At 37.6% G+C, this 16,351-nt stretch overlaps 1 protein-coding gene across 1 annotated transcript in view; it reads left to right on the top strand.

The window, feature by feature from the left end:
- Positions 1 to 16,351, top strand: part of LOC128658546 (dynein axonemal heavy chain 11-like) — a 1,692,686-nt gene that overhangs the window by 831,053 nt on the left and 845,282 nt on the right. The window contains 2 exon segments of the mRNA XM_053712841.1: positions 1,837 to 2,031; positions 10,837 to 10,914. Of these exon segments, the coding sequence (XP_053568816.1) occupies positions 1,837 to 2,031; positions 10,837 to 10,914 (273 nt within the window).

Raw genomic sequence — 16,351 nt, 5'->3', positions numbered from 1 at the left:
CGGCCAAAAATCAGACGAAACGAAACGCACATGTCTACTTTTATTTATATTGTGCACTGTAGAAGGTGAGATGCCCAAAATCCTACCGATTTGTCTTTGGGGAATATAGTTCTCAAAGTGTTGGATTATTTGCGGACACATCTGTTGGCAGATTGGCGAGCCTCGACCCATCCTTGCTCTTGAAGAACTAGGACTTTTTTGGAGGCTCCTTATATACTATGATTAAATGATTGACTCACCTGTTTCACATCACCTTCTTACTTTAACTTGTCACATCGCTATTAGTCCAAAATTGCCCCTGTCCCAACTTTTTTTGGAATTTGTCACTATATTAATCCCTGGTAATACCTCACCTTAAGTATATGATTGCAGTTCTGAGGACCGATCTCAAAAAAGGCAATGGGATCTTAGAAAAAGTTCAGAGAAGGGCTTTTTAAGGGGAATGGTGAATTTAAGCTATGAGGAGAGGCTAGCCAAACTTGGTCTGTTTTCTCTAGAAAAAAGGCACTTGAAAGGTGACATGATTACTTTATATAAATATATTCAAGGCCCATATACAGAGATGGCAGAAGTTCTGTTTATTTCAATATTTTTTTGTGACCAGAGGACACAATTTAAGGCTGTAAAAGGAGGTAGTGAATGCCAATACCTTAGATATATTTAAAAATGGTTTAGATAAATTTCTGGCTAGAAACAGAATTCAGGGATATGATTGTGTTAAATGGGTCACTTTTTAATGGGATTAATTTAAGTTAAACTGTAGCTTTTGTAAGTATATTTAGATACATTTAAGTTGAACTCAGTCTTTTTTCAACCTCGTTTACTGTGTTACTATGTGTTACAGTCATCAGATTTGAAATGAGTGTATATTTAAAAAAAACACATTTAAGTAAAACATCAAATAATGTGTTTTCAATATAGTACAGGGTGAAATTAATTTTCAAATGACTCTTTTTGTTTGATTTTTTTGTGTTTTCCATACTGTCCCAACTTTTTCGGAATTGGTGTTGTACCAGATGCAGTTAAATTCATGAAAATTTGAATAATCTACATTGTTTTGTAACCTGTTTATTGAACATTCAATAAAAAGTTAATAAAGAAAAAAAATATATTGGAATTATTTTTTTATAAAGTGTTTGTATACGCTGGTGTATGAAAAATAAGAAATTATTTGTAGTAATTAGTTGGTGTATGAAAAATAAGAAAATGTACATCCCTACACATAATTACATAAAATGTGTAGGTAAAGAAAAAAATATTTGTACCAGCATAATTTGTGATTTAATTATTAATACATTTATTAAAGATAAAATTACCTATAATGAATTTAGTGATTTGATTAAAAAAAAAAAGTCAATTTTGCTTACTTGCAATGATCAATTCATTTACAGCAGATAGATGCTGGTTGTCTTTCTTAAAATGTTCCAGGGATTTTTTATTATTATTATTATTATTATTATTAATATTATTAGTTCTTGCTCAATATACTCAAATGATATGTACATTATTCAGTGTTAATAATAAAAAGGCAACTATGTAAATAGCTATGTAGTAATTGGTGAATTTTAAACCAACTAATGCTGGCTATTTTATAATGTGATATTTTATTCTGCTATTGAATAAACGAAGATGATGAACATTTTCTTAGAAACTTTTTTCTATGATGAAAAAATGATTGTTGAAGTGATTCAGTGTGCACAAGAAACAGATTGAGTTTAACAAGCCATATGTGTTATAATTATCTAAGTATGCCTTTATCATAATGTTTGCTAATTTTATTCATTGTATTATGGCCGGTAATTATTATATATAATTATTGAGTTGCTCTTTTTTCAGGTTTTGATGAGAGCCCTTAGAGACTTTAATCTTCCTAAGATTGTAACCAATGATGTTACAATTTTTCTTGGTCTAATCAATGACTTATTTCCATTGCTGGATGTTCCAAGGAAGAGGGACGTGAAGATGGAACAGATGGTGCGACAATCCATTGCAGAGCTCCACCTGCAACCAGAGGAGAACTTTATACTTAAGGTGAAAATTACGGCTTTCTGCTTAGCTTGTTTTAAATTCTAAATGAGACTAAAATAATCACTGTTGTTTGATGTCTATGATATTCAGCATCTGGCTAATGCTTTATTAGTCAAAGCAATAAACAAAATGTCATTGTTTCCCCTATCTTTGTTTCCAGTAGATTAAATATTAATGCAGTATGTATGATTAGAAAACTAGCTTTAGTTCCAGAATAAATAAAATATTTGAGTTAGTACTAGAGATAAACATGTTATTACGGTTCATTCTGATGTACATTTTAATTCTGATATATTTTTTAAAAAAATATCAAAGTAGTGCATCTAAATTCCATTGCAGAACAAAGTATTTTCATTTAGATGTTTTAAAAAGGACATATTCAAATATTTGAAATAGTTCAGCATTATTGTGCAGTATGTCAGATGTTATATCTAGCCAAGTTTAATAATGTTAAAGGGACAGTCTAAACCTTAGTCATCTTAAAGTCTTACATTAGATTAAGCTGCAAATAGCCTCCTGCACCCCTTTCTATATCATGTAGCAAGAATGGTAAAACAGTTATTTTAAATGACTATTGTTTCTGGCCAGTTTGAAATGACTGTCAAGCACCACCCACTGATGACATCACGATCTGGGCTGCATCTAGGCACTCTGCTGAATAGCATTAGCAGTCTGTTGAATCCAACTAGTGAGCCGTTTGTGATTGGAAGCAATATGCAGCCCAGATTGTGATGTCATCAGTGGGTGGAGCTTGGCAGCCATTTCAAACTGTCCAGAAACAATATTCATTTCAAAATAACTTTTTTACCATTCCTACTACATGACATAGAAAGGGGTGCAGGAGGCTATTTACAGCTTAATATAAGGTAAGACTTTATTTTGAGGAAGGAATATATCAGGAAACAAGCAGAATTTGCAAACAGTAAAGAGATTTATATAAGGTATTATTTATTTGTTATCATTAAGGCAACATAACAAAACACTGCAAAATATTTCTTAATGTATTCATATATTCACATACCTGCTCCTGTACTATAAAGTACTTGGTTAACATTATTTCTATACTTAGGGACTTCTCTTGCATAGTTTGCTGTTCTGCAGTATAACAGGGGCAGGCACTGGAGGAGTTAAAGGGACATGAAACCCAAACTTTTGTTTCTTGATTTAGAAAAAGCATGCAATTTTAAACAGCTTTACAACTATCATCTTAATTGCTTCATTCTCTTGATATCCTTTGCTGAAAATCATATATAAACAGGCTCAGTAGCTGCTGGTTGGTGGCTGCACATAGATGCCTCATGTAATTGGCTCACCCATGTGAATTGCTATTTCTTCAACAAAGTATATATAAAGAATGAAACAAATTAGATAATAGTAGAACATTGGAATGTTGCTTAAAATTGTATTCTCTATCTGAATCATGAAATAAATATTTTGGGTTTCGTATCCCTTTAAGTGAATAACATTCTGAGCATCATCATCTACCACCTACAGCTCTGGATTAACACCTTTCCCTTTTGCAATGTTCCTTGCTTCTCCCCCTGTCACCATGTGAGCTTATTCCTCAATGTTAGTTAGCAGAAGCAGTTACTCCAGATGTAGGATTTTACTTCAACCCAACTATGATGTGTTCGCAGTATATGCCAGTCTGCTTTTATAATCATCTTAGAACTCAATAACTCAAAGCTGAGAGAACCACTTTTATGAATCACACGTACTTGTTTTCTCTTGTTAAGTGTATCCAGTCCACGGATCATCCATTACTTATGGAATATATTCTCCTTCCCAACAGGAAGCTGCAAGAGTCCACCCACAGCAAAGCTGCTATATAGCTCCTCCCCTAACTGCCATATTCAGTCATTCTCTTGCAAGCCTCAACATAGATAGGAGGTCGTGAGAGTCTGTGGTGCTTTCTACTTAGTTTATTCTTCAATCAAAAGTTTGTTATTTTTAAATGGCACCGGAGTGTGCTGTTTATCTCAGGCAGTATTTGGAAGAAGAATCTGCCTGCGTTTTTCTATGATCTTAGCAGACGTAACTAAGATCCATTTGCTGTTCTCACACATTCTGAGGAGTGAGGTACTTCAGAGGGGGAATGGCGTGCAGGTTTTCCTGCAGATAAGGTATGTGCAGTAAAATATTTTTCTAGGAATGGAATTGACTAAGAAAATACTGCTGATACCGAAGTAATGTAAGTAAAGCCTTAAATGCAGCGATAGCGACTGGTATCAGGCTTATTAATAGAGATACATACTCTTATAAAAATGTGTTTTAAAACGTTTGCTGGCATGTTTAATCGTTTTTTAACGTACATTGGTGATAACACTGTAATGTTGGTATAGCCTTAAATGCAGTAAAAGCGACTGGTATCAGGCTTATTAATAGAGATACATACTCTTGTAAAAATGTGTTTTAAAACGTTTGCTGGCATGTTTAATCGTTTTTTAAGATATGTTTGGTGATAAAGCTTATTGGGGCCTAAGTTTTTTCCACATGGCTGGCTTAAATTTTGCATAGAAACAGTTAACTGAAGCTTCCCACTGTTGGCTGTGGCAGTTTGTTGTGTCTGTTTTTAAAAACGTCTATGTTGTTTTTTTTTAATCTGTTTTTTGCATTAAGGGGTTAATCATCCATTTGCAAGTGGGTGCAATGCTCTGTTACCTTATTACATGTACTGTAAAAATTTCGTTTGTTTTACTGCCTTTTTTTTTCACTGTTTTTCAAATTTTGACAAAATTTGTTTCTCTTAAGGGCACAGTAACGTTTTATATATTTGCTTGTTAACTTGATTTAAAGTGTTTTCCAAGCTTACTAGTCTCATTATTAGTCTGTTCTAACATGTCTAACATAGAGGAAGCTCTGTGTTCATTATGTTTTAAAGCCATGGTGGAACCCCATCTTAGAATGTGTACCAGATGTACTGATTTCATGTTAAACAATAAAGATCATTTTTTGTCTTTAAAAACATTATCACCAGAGGATTCTGTCGTGGGGGTAGTTATGCCGACTAACTCTCCCCACGTGTCAGACCTTTTGACTCCCGCTTTAGGGACTCACGCTCAAATGGCGCCAAGTACATCAAGGGCACCCATAGCGTTTCTTTTACCAGGGGATTCTGTCGAGGGGAAAGTTATGCCGACTAACTCTCCCCACGTGTCAGACCCTTCGACTCCCGCTTCAGGGACTCACGCTCAAATGGCGCCAAGTACATCAAGGGCGCCCATAGCGTTTATTTTACAAGACATGGCAAAGGTGGTGAATAATATTCTGGCAGCAGTATTAGTCAGACTACCTGAAATTAAAGGAAAGCAGTTAGCTCTGGGGGTAGATACAGAGCATACAGACGCTTTAAGAACCATGTATGATACTACCTCACAATATGCTTAGTCTGTGGGTGATTTTTTTTTGACTCAGGGAAGATGATTTAACCTGATTCTGATATTTCTACATTTAAAATTTATGCTTGAGAACCTCCACTTGTTGCTCAGGGAGGCTTTGGCTGCTCTGAATGAATGTGTACAATCGCAGGGCCAGAGAAATTGTGTAGACTGGATAAATAATATGCAGTGCCGGTGTGTACTGATGTTTTTCCAATACCTAAAGAGGTTTACTACATTTTTTTTTTTAATAAGGAATGGGATAGACCAGGTGTGCCGTTCTCTTCCCCTCCTATTTTTTAGAAGAATGTTTTCTAATAGTTACCACCACACGGGACTTCTGGCAGACAGTTCCTAAGGTGGAGAGAAGAGTTTCTACTCTAGCTAAGCGTACCACTACCTCTGACGAGGACAGTTGTGCTTTTTAGATCCAATGGATAAAAAATGTTATTCAACAGGGTTTTATCCTGCAGCCCCTTACATACATTGCTTCTGTCACTGCTGCTGCGGCGTTCTGGGTTGAGTCTCTTGATGAGGCTTTACAGTTAAGCGACTCCATTGGATGAATATATTTGACAAGCTTATGCTAGCCAATTCCTTTGTTTTCTGATGCCTTGTTCATTTGACTAGACTAACGGCTAAGAATTCTGTTTTTTACTATACTGGCGCGCAGAGCGCTATGGCTTATATCATGGTCAGCTGTCGTGACTTTAATAAATAAGCTACTTAACTTCCCTTCAAGGGGCAGACCCTATTCGGGCCTGGTTTGAAGGAGATTATTGCTTATATCACTGGAGGAAAAGGTCATGCCCTTCCTCAGGATAGGTCCAAATCAAGGGCCAAAAAAAAAAAAAAAAAAAAAGGTCTAATTTTCGTGCCTTTTAAAAACTTCAGGGCAGGTGTGGCATCCTCTTCCTCTAAGGCAAAACAAGAGTCTTTTTGCTCAGTCCAAGGCGGTCTGGAGACAATCGGACCTGGAACAAAGATAAGCAGGCCAAGGAGCCTGCTGCTGCCTCTAAGGCAGCATGAAGGAACGGACCCCTATCCGGTAACGGATCCTATAGGGGGCAGACTTTCATTCTTCACCCAGGCGTGGGCAAGAGATGCCCAGGATCCCTAGGCATTGGAATTTATATCCCAGAGATATCTTCTGGATTTCAAAGATTCCCCCCCAAAAAAAGGGGAGATTTCGCCTTTCACAATTATCTGCAAACCAGATAAAGAAGGAGGCATTCTTACATTGTGTACGAGATCCATCCAGTTCCAAGAGAGGAACAGGGACAGAGTTTTTACTCAAATCTGTTTGTGGTTCCCAAGGAGAGGGAACCTTCAGACCTATTTTGGATCTAAAGATCTTAAACAAATTCCTCAGAATTCCGTCATTTAAGATGGAAACTATTCGTACCATCTTAACTATGATCCAGGAGAGTCAATAGAGGACTACAATGGATTTGAAGGATGCTTATCCTCACATTGTGATGCATAAAGATCACCATCGTTTTTCAGGTTTGCCTTTCTAGACAGGCATTACCAGTTTGTAGCTCTTTCCTTCGGGATATCTACAGCCCCAAGAATCTTTATGGAGGTTCTGGGGTCGCTTTGGCGGTCCTTAGACCGCGGGGCATAGAAGTGGCCCCTTATTTAGACGACATCCTGATACAGGCGTCAAACATCCAAATTGCCCAGTCTCATACGGACGTAGTACTGGCATTTCTGAGATCACATGGGTGGAAAGTGAACAAGGAAAGAGTTCTCTATCCCCAATCTCAAGGGTTTCCCTCCTAGGGACTCTGATAGATTCTGTAGAAATGAAAATTTACCTGACGGAGTCCAGGTTGTCAAAGTTTCTAAATTTCTGCCGTGTTTTTTCATCCCATCCGCGCCCTTTGGTGGCTCAGTACATGAATGAAATCGGCTTAATGGTAGCGGCAAGGGACATAGTACCGTTTGCACGTCTACATTTCAGACCGCTGCAACTATGCATGCTCAGTCAGAGGAACGGGGATTACACAGATTTGTCCCCCTGTTAAACCTGGACCAAGAGACCAGAGATTCTCTTCTCTGGTGACTATGTCGGGTCCATCTGTCCAAGGGTATGACCTTTCGCAGGTCATATGGGACAATTGTTACAATAGATGCCAGCCTTTTAGGTTGGGATGCAGTCTGGAACTCCCTGAAGGCTCAGGGATAGTGGACTTAGGAGGAGACCCTCCTTCTAATAAATATTCTGGAACTGGGAGTGATATTCCATGCTCTTCAGACTTGGCCTCAGTTAGCAACTCTGAGGTACATCATACTCAGTCGGACAATATACACGACTGTGGCTTACATCAGCCATCAAGGGGGAACAGAAGTTCCCTAGCGATGTTAGAAGTCTTACAATAATTCACTGGACAGAGACTAACTCTTGTCTATCAGCTATCCATATCCCAGGTGTTGAGAACTGGGAGGTGGATTTTCTAAGTCGTCAGACTTTTCTTCAGAGGGAGTGGGATTTCCTCCGGAGGTCAAGACCAAGCAGGAGAGGGCTTTGGTGTTTTTGACAGCGCCTGCGTAGCCACGCAGGACCTGGTATGCAGATCTGGTGGACATGTCATCCTTTCCATCACGGTCTCTGCTTCTGAGACAGGTCCCTCTACCTCAGGGTCCTTTCAACCATCTAAATAGAATCAATCTGAGATGGACTGCCTGGAGACTGAACGCTTGATGTTATCAAAGCATGGCTTCTCCGAGTCAGTCATTGATACCTTAATACAGACATGAAAGCCTGTCTCTAGGAAAATTGAACATAGATATGGTGTAAATATCTGATTGTTATGAATCCAAGGGTTACTCATGGAGTAAAGTCTGGATTCCCAGGATATTATCTTTTCTCCAAGATGTTTTTGAGAAAAGGGTTGTCAGCTAATTCCTTAAAAGGGGACAGATTTTTACTCTGTCTATTTTTTTGCACAAGCGTCTGGCAGGTATTCTAGACGTTCAGGCATTTGGTCAGGCTTTGGTTAGATCCAAGCCTGTGTTTAAAACTGTTGCTCCGCCATGGAGCTTAAACCTGATTCTTAAGGTTCTTCAAGAAGTTCCGTTTGAACCTTTTTTGTTCCATAGATATCAATCTTTATCTTGGAAAGTTCCTTTTGGGTAGCTAATTCCTCGACTCGTAGAGTCTCCAAGTTATCTGTGTTACAATTTGATTCTCCTTATCTGGTCCTTCGTACGGCTAAGGTAGTCCTGCGTACCAACCTGGGTTTTTTCCTAAGGTGGTATCTAACAAGTTCATCACTCAAGAGATAGTTGTTCCATGCTTGTATCCTAATCCTTCCTCAAAGAAGGAACGTCTATTACACAATATTGGACGTGGTTTGTGCTTTAAAGTTTTACTTACAAGCTACTACAGTTTTCATCAAACGTTCACCTTGTTTGTTGTCTATTCTGGACAGAGGAGAGGTCAAAAGACTTCAGCAGCCTCTCTGTCTTTTTGGTTAAAAAGCATAATTCATTTAGCTTATGAGACTGCTGGACAGCAGCCTCCTGAAGGGATTACAGCTCATTCTACTAGAGCTGTGGTTTTCACTTGGGCCTTTTTTAAATGTGGCTTCTGCTGAACAGATTTACAAGACGGAGTCTTGGTCTGCGCTTCATACTTTTCAAATTTAACAAATTTGATACCTTGCTTCTTCGGAGGCTATTTTTGGGAGAAAGGGTTTTTTACAGGCAGTGGTAACTTCCGTTTAAGTACCTGCCTTGTCCCTCCCATCATCCGTGTACTTTAGCTTTGGTATTGGTATTCCATAAGTAATGGATGATCCGTGGACTGGATACACTTAACAAGAGAAAACATAATTTATGCTTACCTGATAAATTTATTTCTCTTGTAGTGTATCCAGTCCACGGCCCGCCCTGTCACTTTAAGGCAGGTAATTTTTTCATTTGAACTACAGTCACCACTGCACCCTATGGTTTTTCCTTTCTCTGCATGTTTTCGGTCGAATGACTGAATATGGCAGTTAGGGGAGGAGCTATATAGCAGCTTTGCTGTGGGTGGACTCTTGCAGCTTCCTGTTGGGAAGGAGAATATATTCCATAAGTAATGGATGATCCGTGGACTGGATACACTACAAGAGAAATAAATTTATCAGGTAAGCATAAATTATGTTTTTTTAGATCTAGTTATTCTGGCATCACAAAATCACTACTTTGTTTCTCAGTTCTAAAGTTTTCTGTCCCAGAGCCTATTTAAGACTAGAAAACTCTTGCAATAATGGCTTGGCTACTGAGCCTTTGGTTGTAAAGAACATGGGGTTTTCTGTAAGCTTAATTTCCATAATATTGTAGGCCTACAAGGTGGTAACTGACATTTTATTTCTTTACAGGCTTTTCACAGAGCTTCAAATAAATTATAGTTAGGGCAAAAGTAAATCATGATCAGTAATTGATGATGAGGGACTAATATGATTGAAAGCTTATATTTTTGTTAACCAAAAAAGGGCTAGAGTATGAGTAGAGCGTTATTTATCGCTCCTGCAAAAGCATTAACTGTGCTAGAAGTCATCTTTTTGTGCGTCGGCTTACGCTCGTACCATTTTAAAATACAGTACCATACCTTATGGATCAGTTACAAATAAGCAATAAACAGCAGTAACGATTGTCATACAGCTTTAAATGAAAATAAGACAATATGAGCCAACCCCCCCCCCAAAAAAAACAATAGAAGTAAACGTGCCAGACTATCTAAATGAACGTAGCTCAGGCAGACTCATGCATAGATGCAAGCTTAGATAAAAGCAGGTAAATTCCCTCTTGACCCGTCCTTCAAACACCCATGTGTAAATTGGTTTGTTATCAGTACTGCAGAAATATTCACCAAACCCTTTTTGTTGGTTATTTGTATTTTATTTAAAAAAAAATGTTTTATCCAGTTCCTGTCCATAAGACTTAAAGTGAGGCCTCATCTCATTGGTGAATAGGCGTCTACTCTGTTGAAGTAAGAGTGTGCCAAAAAGAAAATAATGCAACCTTAGATATCTACATCTAGAAAAACCTAGTTTAATGAATTTTCTTCATGGACACTCTAGTTAATATAGGAGAAGCACAATTTTTACTCAAAATGAAAGATGCTTAATGTCCCAGTAAGGTTAAAAAATCTGTGCTGTTATGCTATGAATGTGAAGAAATTGCAGTAGATATTAAGTAAAGTATTGTCATTTAACAGTGTTTTTGCTGATTTCTAAAGAATTTGGCGTTATCTTACATAAAACAGATGAACATAAAGATTAATTACTCCAATAACTGCATTTTTATAAAGGTGGCATAAACCTATAATAAAACAATCACATTTTTATGAATGTTAAAAGAAGGTAAAGACCATTGTTTTGAATGTACACAAATACATGAGGCATGAATATATATATAACATATTTACATTTCTTTTTAGATTACACAATTGGAAGCACTTCTAGCAGTAAGACATTCTGTTTTTGTGGTGGGGAATACTGGCACTGGTAAAAGTGCTGTAAGTATTTTTTTTCTTCTATCATTTTTCAAGTTGCTTATGTGGTTTAATATAATATGATTTCTTTCAATTGACAATTATTGGCTGGTTTTAAACTGTTAAATCAGGTGATGCATCAAGTCACAAAAAGTACCTGCAAATTAAAAGAACCTTTTCGTCTGTGGTCTCAGACTTTGAGGACTGCATTGTTTTAGGGAACCTTCATGTCTGTAAGAGGCTGAGGAAGGAGGCCGCAGTCCTTTAGGTGGTAGGTGGGAGGGTTGATTGGGTGGTGGGAGTACTTTGGATTGAGGGGAACATTACAAACATTATAAATAGTTTGGTGCCCCCTGGTGGTTTTACAGTTAGCGTTAATGTATTGTATAGCGGTGGGTGTACAAATTAAGGGTTAATGCAGTGTTAGTTGGTCACAGTTATTGTTTATACAGTTAGTATTTATTCTAGTAGGTGGTTTCAGAAGTAAGGACTTACATTCAGAGTAGTGGCCCTTTGTTGTGAGGGTTAATTTGGTCCCAGAGGCTATAGATTACTAGTGGGGGGGGGGGGATATTTCAGGGAGGGTCAGTTAGAGGTACTTAAACAACAGGTTATAATAGAAGGTTAGGTGGACCCCAGAAAATGGTATGTACATAATATAGGTACCATTTCTCACTGAGGGTTCATTACACCAACCCAGAAAGATACAAAATTATTTAGGGGTTCTAAAATATCAAACTGTCATTACCGAATACCTCAGAGATTGTAATGGACCACTGGTAAAAATCCACTGTTGCTTTTTTTTTTTAATAGTCTTTAATATTGCATTGCAAATGTAATGTCACCTGGTGTTAGGGAAATGAGGACAAAGGTGTCTGGAAAATAAGAAAAACTCTAGAGTATTTCAGTTCCACTCTCTATTGCTGTTATTTAAAAGTGTTATCTAGAGCTGACGTTGTGAATATGAAGTTTGAGCTCTGCTGAAAATATGTCATGGTAAACTTTCCAAGTGCATCGATTTAGGGTGGAAAAAATAATTGCCCCAAGACAAGTGCAGGCTGATAAATATCTCTGTTATTGAAAAATACAGCAGGTTTCACATGCTTTGTGAGAGGGGGCACTGTGTGCTTGCTTTGTAATGGTAGAGACATAAGTTATATAAGCTCTGGCTTTGTGTTATATGAATGCATCCATATTGTGAAAAAAATAATGTATGTATACAAGACATGAGTGACCTCTGCTATTTTTTAAACCACCCAAACATTTGTCCCTTCTCTGAATAATAAAAAAGAAAATATTGGTTAACAATGCAGGCTTACATTTATATGTTTAATGTAAAGTTACCTTTTCCCCTAAAATATAAGGCCTAGATTTGGAGTTTGGCGGTAAAAGGGCTGTTAACGCTCCGCAGGCTTTTTTCTGGCCGCACCATAAAATTAACTCTGGTATCGAGAGTTCAAACAAATGCTGCGTTAGGCTCCAAAAAAGGAGCGTAGAGCATTTTTACTGCAAATGCAACTCTCGATACCAGAGTTGCTTACGGACGCGGCCAGCCTCAAAAACGTGCTCGTGCACGATTCCCCCATAGGAAACAATGGGACTGTTTGAGCTGAAAAAAAAAAACGCAGCGTTCAGCTCCTAACGCAGCCCCATTGTTTCCTATGGGGAAACACTTCCTACGTCTGCACTTAACACTCTAACATGTACCCCGAGTCTAAACACCCCTAACCTTACACTTATTAACCCCTATTCTGCCGCCCCCGCTATCGCTGACCCCTGCATATTTTTTTTAACCCCTAATCTGCCGCTCCGTAAACCGCCGCAACCTACATTATCCCTATGTACCCCTAATCTGCTGCCCTAACATCGCCGACCCCTATATTATATTTATTAACCCCTAATCTGCCCCCCTCAACGTCGCCGACACCTGCCTACACTTATTAACCCCTAATCTGCCGAGCGGACCTGAGCGCTACTATAATAAAGTTATTAACCCCTAATCCGCCTCACTAACCCTATCATAAATAGTATTAACCCCTAATCTGCCCTCCCTAACATCGCCGACACCTACCTTCAATTATTAACCCCTAATCTTCCGAGCGGAGCTCACCGCTATTCTAATAAATTGATTAACCCCTAAAGCTAAGTCTAACTCTAACACTAACACCCCCCTAACTTAAATATAATTTACATCTAACGAAATTAATTAACTCTTATTAAATAAATGATTCCTATTTAAAGCTAAATACTTACCTGTAAAATAAATCCTAATATAGCTACAATATAAATTATAATTATATTATAGCTATTTTAGGATTAATATTTATTTTACAGGCAACTTGGTATTTATTTTAACTAGGTACAATAGCTATTAAATAGTTAAGAACTATTTAATAGTTACCTAGTTAAAATAATAACAAATTTACCTGTAAAATAAATCCTAACCTAAGATATAATTAAACCTAACACTACCCTATCAATAAAATAATTAAATAAACTACCTACAATTACCTACAATTAACCTAACACTACACTATCAATAAATTAATTAAACACAATTCCTACAAATAAATACAATTACATAAACTAGCTAAAGTACAAAAAATAAAAAAGAACTAAGTTACAAAAAATAAAAAAATATTTACAAACATAAGAAAAATATTACAACAATTTTAAACTAATTACACCTACTCTAAGCCCCCTAATAAAATAACAAAGCCCCCCAAAATAAAAAATTCCCTACCCTATTCTAAATTAAAAAAGTTACAAGCTCTTTTACCTTACCAGCCCTGAACAGGGCCCTTTGCGGGGCATGCCCCAAGAATTTCAGCTCTTTTGCCTGTAAAAGAATAAATACAATACCCCCCCCCAACATTACAACCCACCACCCACATACCCCTAATCTAACCCAAATCCCCCTTAAATAAACCTAACACTAAGCCCCTGAAGATCTTCCTACCTTGTCTTCACCATACCAGGTTCACCGATCCGTCCTGGCTCCAACATCTTCATCCAACCCAAGCGGGGGTTGGCGATCCATCACCCGGTGCTGAAGAGGTCCAGAAGAGGCTCCAAAGTCTTCCTCCTATCCGGCAAGAAGAGGACATCCGGACCGGCAAACATCTTCTCCAAGCGGCATCTTCGATTTTCTTCCATCCGGTGCGGAGCGGGTCCATCTTGAAGCAGGCGACGCGGATCCATCCTCTTCTTCCGTTGTCTCCCGACTAATGACGGTTCCTTTAAGGGACGTCATCCAAGATGGCGTCCCTCGAATTCCGATTGGCTGATAGGATTCTATCAGCCAATCGGAATTAAGGTAGGAATTTTCTGATTGGCTGATGGAATCAGCCAATCAGAATCAAGTTCAATCCGATTGGCTGATCCAATCAGCCAATCAGATTGAGCTCGCATTCTATTGGCTGATCGGAACTTAGTTCTTTTTTATTTTTTGTACTTTAGCTAGTTTATTTAATTGTATTTATTTGTAGCAATTGTGTTTAATTAATTTATTGATAGTGTAGTGTTAGGTTAATTGTAGGTAATTGTAGGTAGTTTATTTAATTATTTTATTGATAGGGTAGTGTTAGGTTTAATTATATCTTAGGTTAGGATTTATTTTACAGGTAAATTTGTTATTATTTTAACTAGGTAACTATTAAATAGTTCTTAACTATTTAATAGCTATTGTACCTAGTTAAAATAAATACCAAGTTGCCTGTAAAATAAATATTAATCCTAAAATAGCTATAATATAATTATAATTTATATTGTAGCTATATTAGGATTTATTTTACAGGTAAGTATTTAGCTTTAAATAGGAATAATTTATTTAATAAGAGTTAATTTATTTCGTTAGATGTAAATTATATTTAAGTTAGGGGGGTGTTAGTGTTAGGGTTAGACTTAGCTTTAGGGGTTAATCAATTTATTAGAATAGCGGTGAGCTCCGGTCGTCAGATTAGGGGTTAATAATTGAAGTTAGGTGTCGGCGATGTTAGGGAGGGCAGATTAGGGGTTAATACTATTTATTATAGGGTTAGTGAGGCGGGTTAGGGGTTAATAACTTTATTATAGTAGCGCTCAGGTCCGCTCGGCAGATTAGGGGTTAATAAGTGTAGGCAGGTGTCGGCGACGTTGAGGGGGGCAGATTAGGGGTTAATAAATATAATATAGGGGTCGGCGGTGTTAGGGGTAGCAGATTAGGGGTACATAGGGATAACGTAGGTGGCGGCGCTTTGCGGTCGGAAGATTAGGGGTTAATTATTTTAAGTAGCTGGCGGCGACGTTGTGGGGGGCAGGTTAGGGGTTAATAAATGTAATACAGGGGTCGGCGGGGTTAGGGGCAGCAGATTAGGGGTACATAAGTATAACGTAGGTGGCGGTCGGCAGATTAGGGGTTAAAAATTTTAATCGAGTGGCGGCGATGTGGGGGGAGCTCGGTTTAGGGGTACATAGGTAGTTTATGGGTGTTAGTGTACTTTAGGGTACAGTAGTTAAGAGCTTTATGAACCGGCGTTAGCCAGAAAGCTCTTAACTCCTGCTATTTTCAGGCGGCTGGAATTTTGTCGTTAGAGCTCTAACGCTCACTTCAGAAACGACTCTAAATACCAGCGTTAAAAAGATCCCATTGAAAAGATAGGCTACGCAAATGGCGTAGGGGGATCTGCGGTATGGAAAAGTCGCGGCTGAAAAGTGAGCGTTAGACCCTTTAATCACTGACTCCAAATACCAGCGGGCGGCCAAAACCAGCGTTAGGAGCCTCTAACGCTGGTTTTGACGGCTACCGCCGAACTCCAAATCTAGGCCTATGTTTATTCCACCTATTACAGGGGCAGAGACAGGTGGAATATGTTTATTCCACCTGTCTCTGCCCCTTTAATAGACAAATATCATGAATACCTGAAGACATAATTTCATGTTTTGGTAGATGAACATTAACCTAAATTCTTATGTAGGAAATATTTATTACAGTGAGTGCACTAGTACTTCTTAATTAAAAATGTTATGTGTATTAAGAAAAAAAGTTTGTGAGGATAATATAAACCACAATTCTACAATCTTGAACTTATTGTACCTTATAATACATACACATATGTATTCTGCTTTTCTCATATTGATGTTGCATTAGATGTGTTAAATTTGAAGTAAAATCGATAATTAAAATGATTTATAAATTTAGTAGAAATAAATTTGAGCTGCACATTTATGAGAGGACATTCAAGTATGTGTGTTTATATTTGCACATCTTTCTATAGTTATTTAATATGTAAATGTATTTGTCCATATCCTTATTAACGGAATTAGAAAAATTGGTTGATAGATGAAATAGACTTCTGATAGGAATAACTATATGGGTCAATTCCATTCTTTTCAAAATCCTCATTTAATATTAAAGAAACTATCCAATATATTTCTTTTAACAAAACTATCACAATCGTACAGCTTCAAACACAGCCAAGTT

Source organism: Bombina bombina, chromosome 1, assembly GCF_027579735.1.
Source record: "Bombina bombina isolate aBomBom1 chromosome 1, aBomBom1.pri, whole genome shotgun sequence".
Taxonomy (NCBI): domain Eukaryota; kingdom Metazoa; phylum Chordata; class Amphibia; order Anura; family Bombinatoridae; genus Bombina; species Bombina bombina.
The sequence above is the reverse complement of the archived record's forward strand: the minus strand, read 5'-3'. Positions and strand labels throughout refer to the sequence as shown.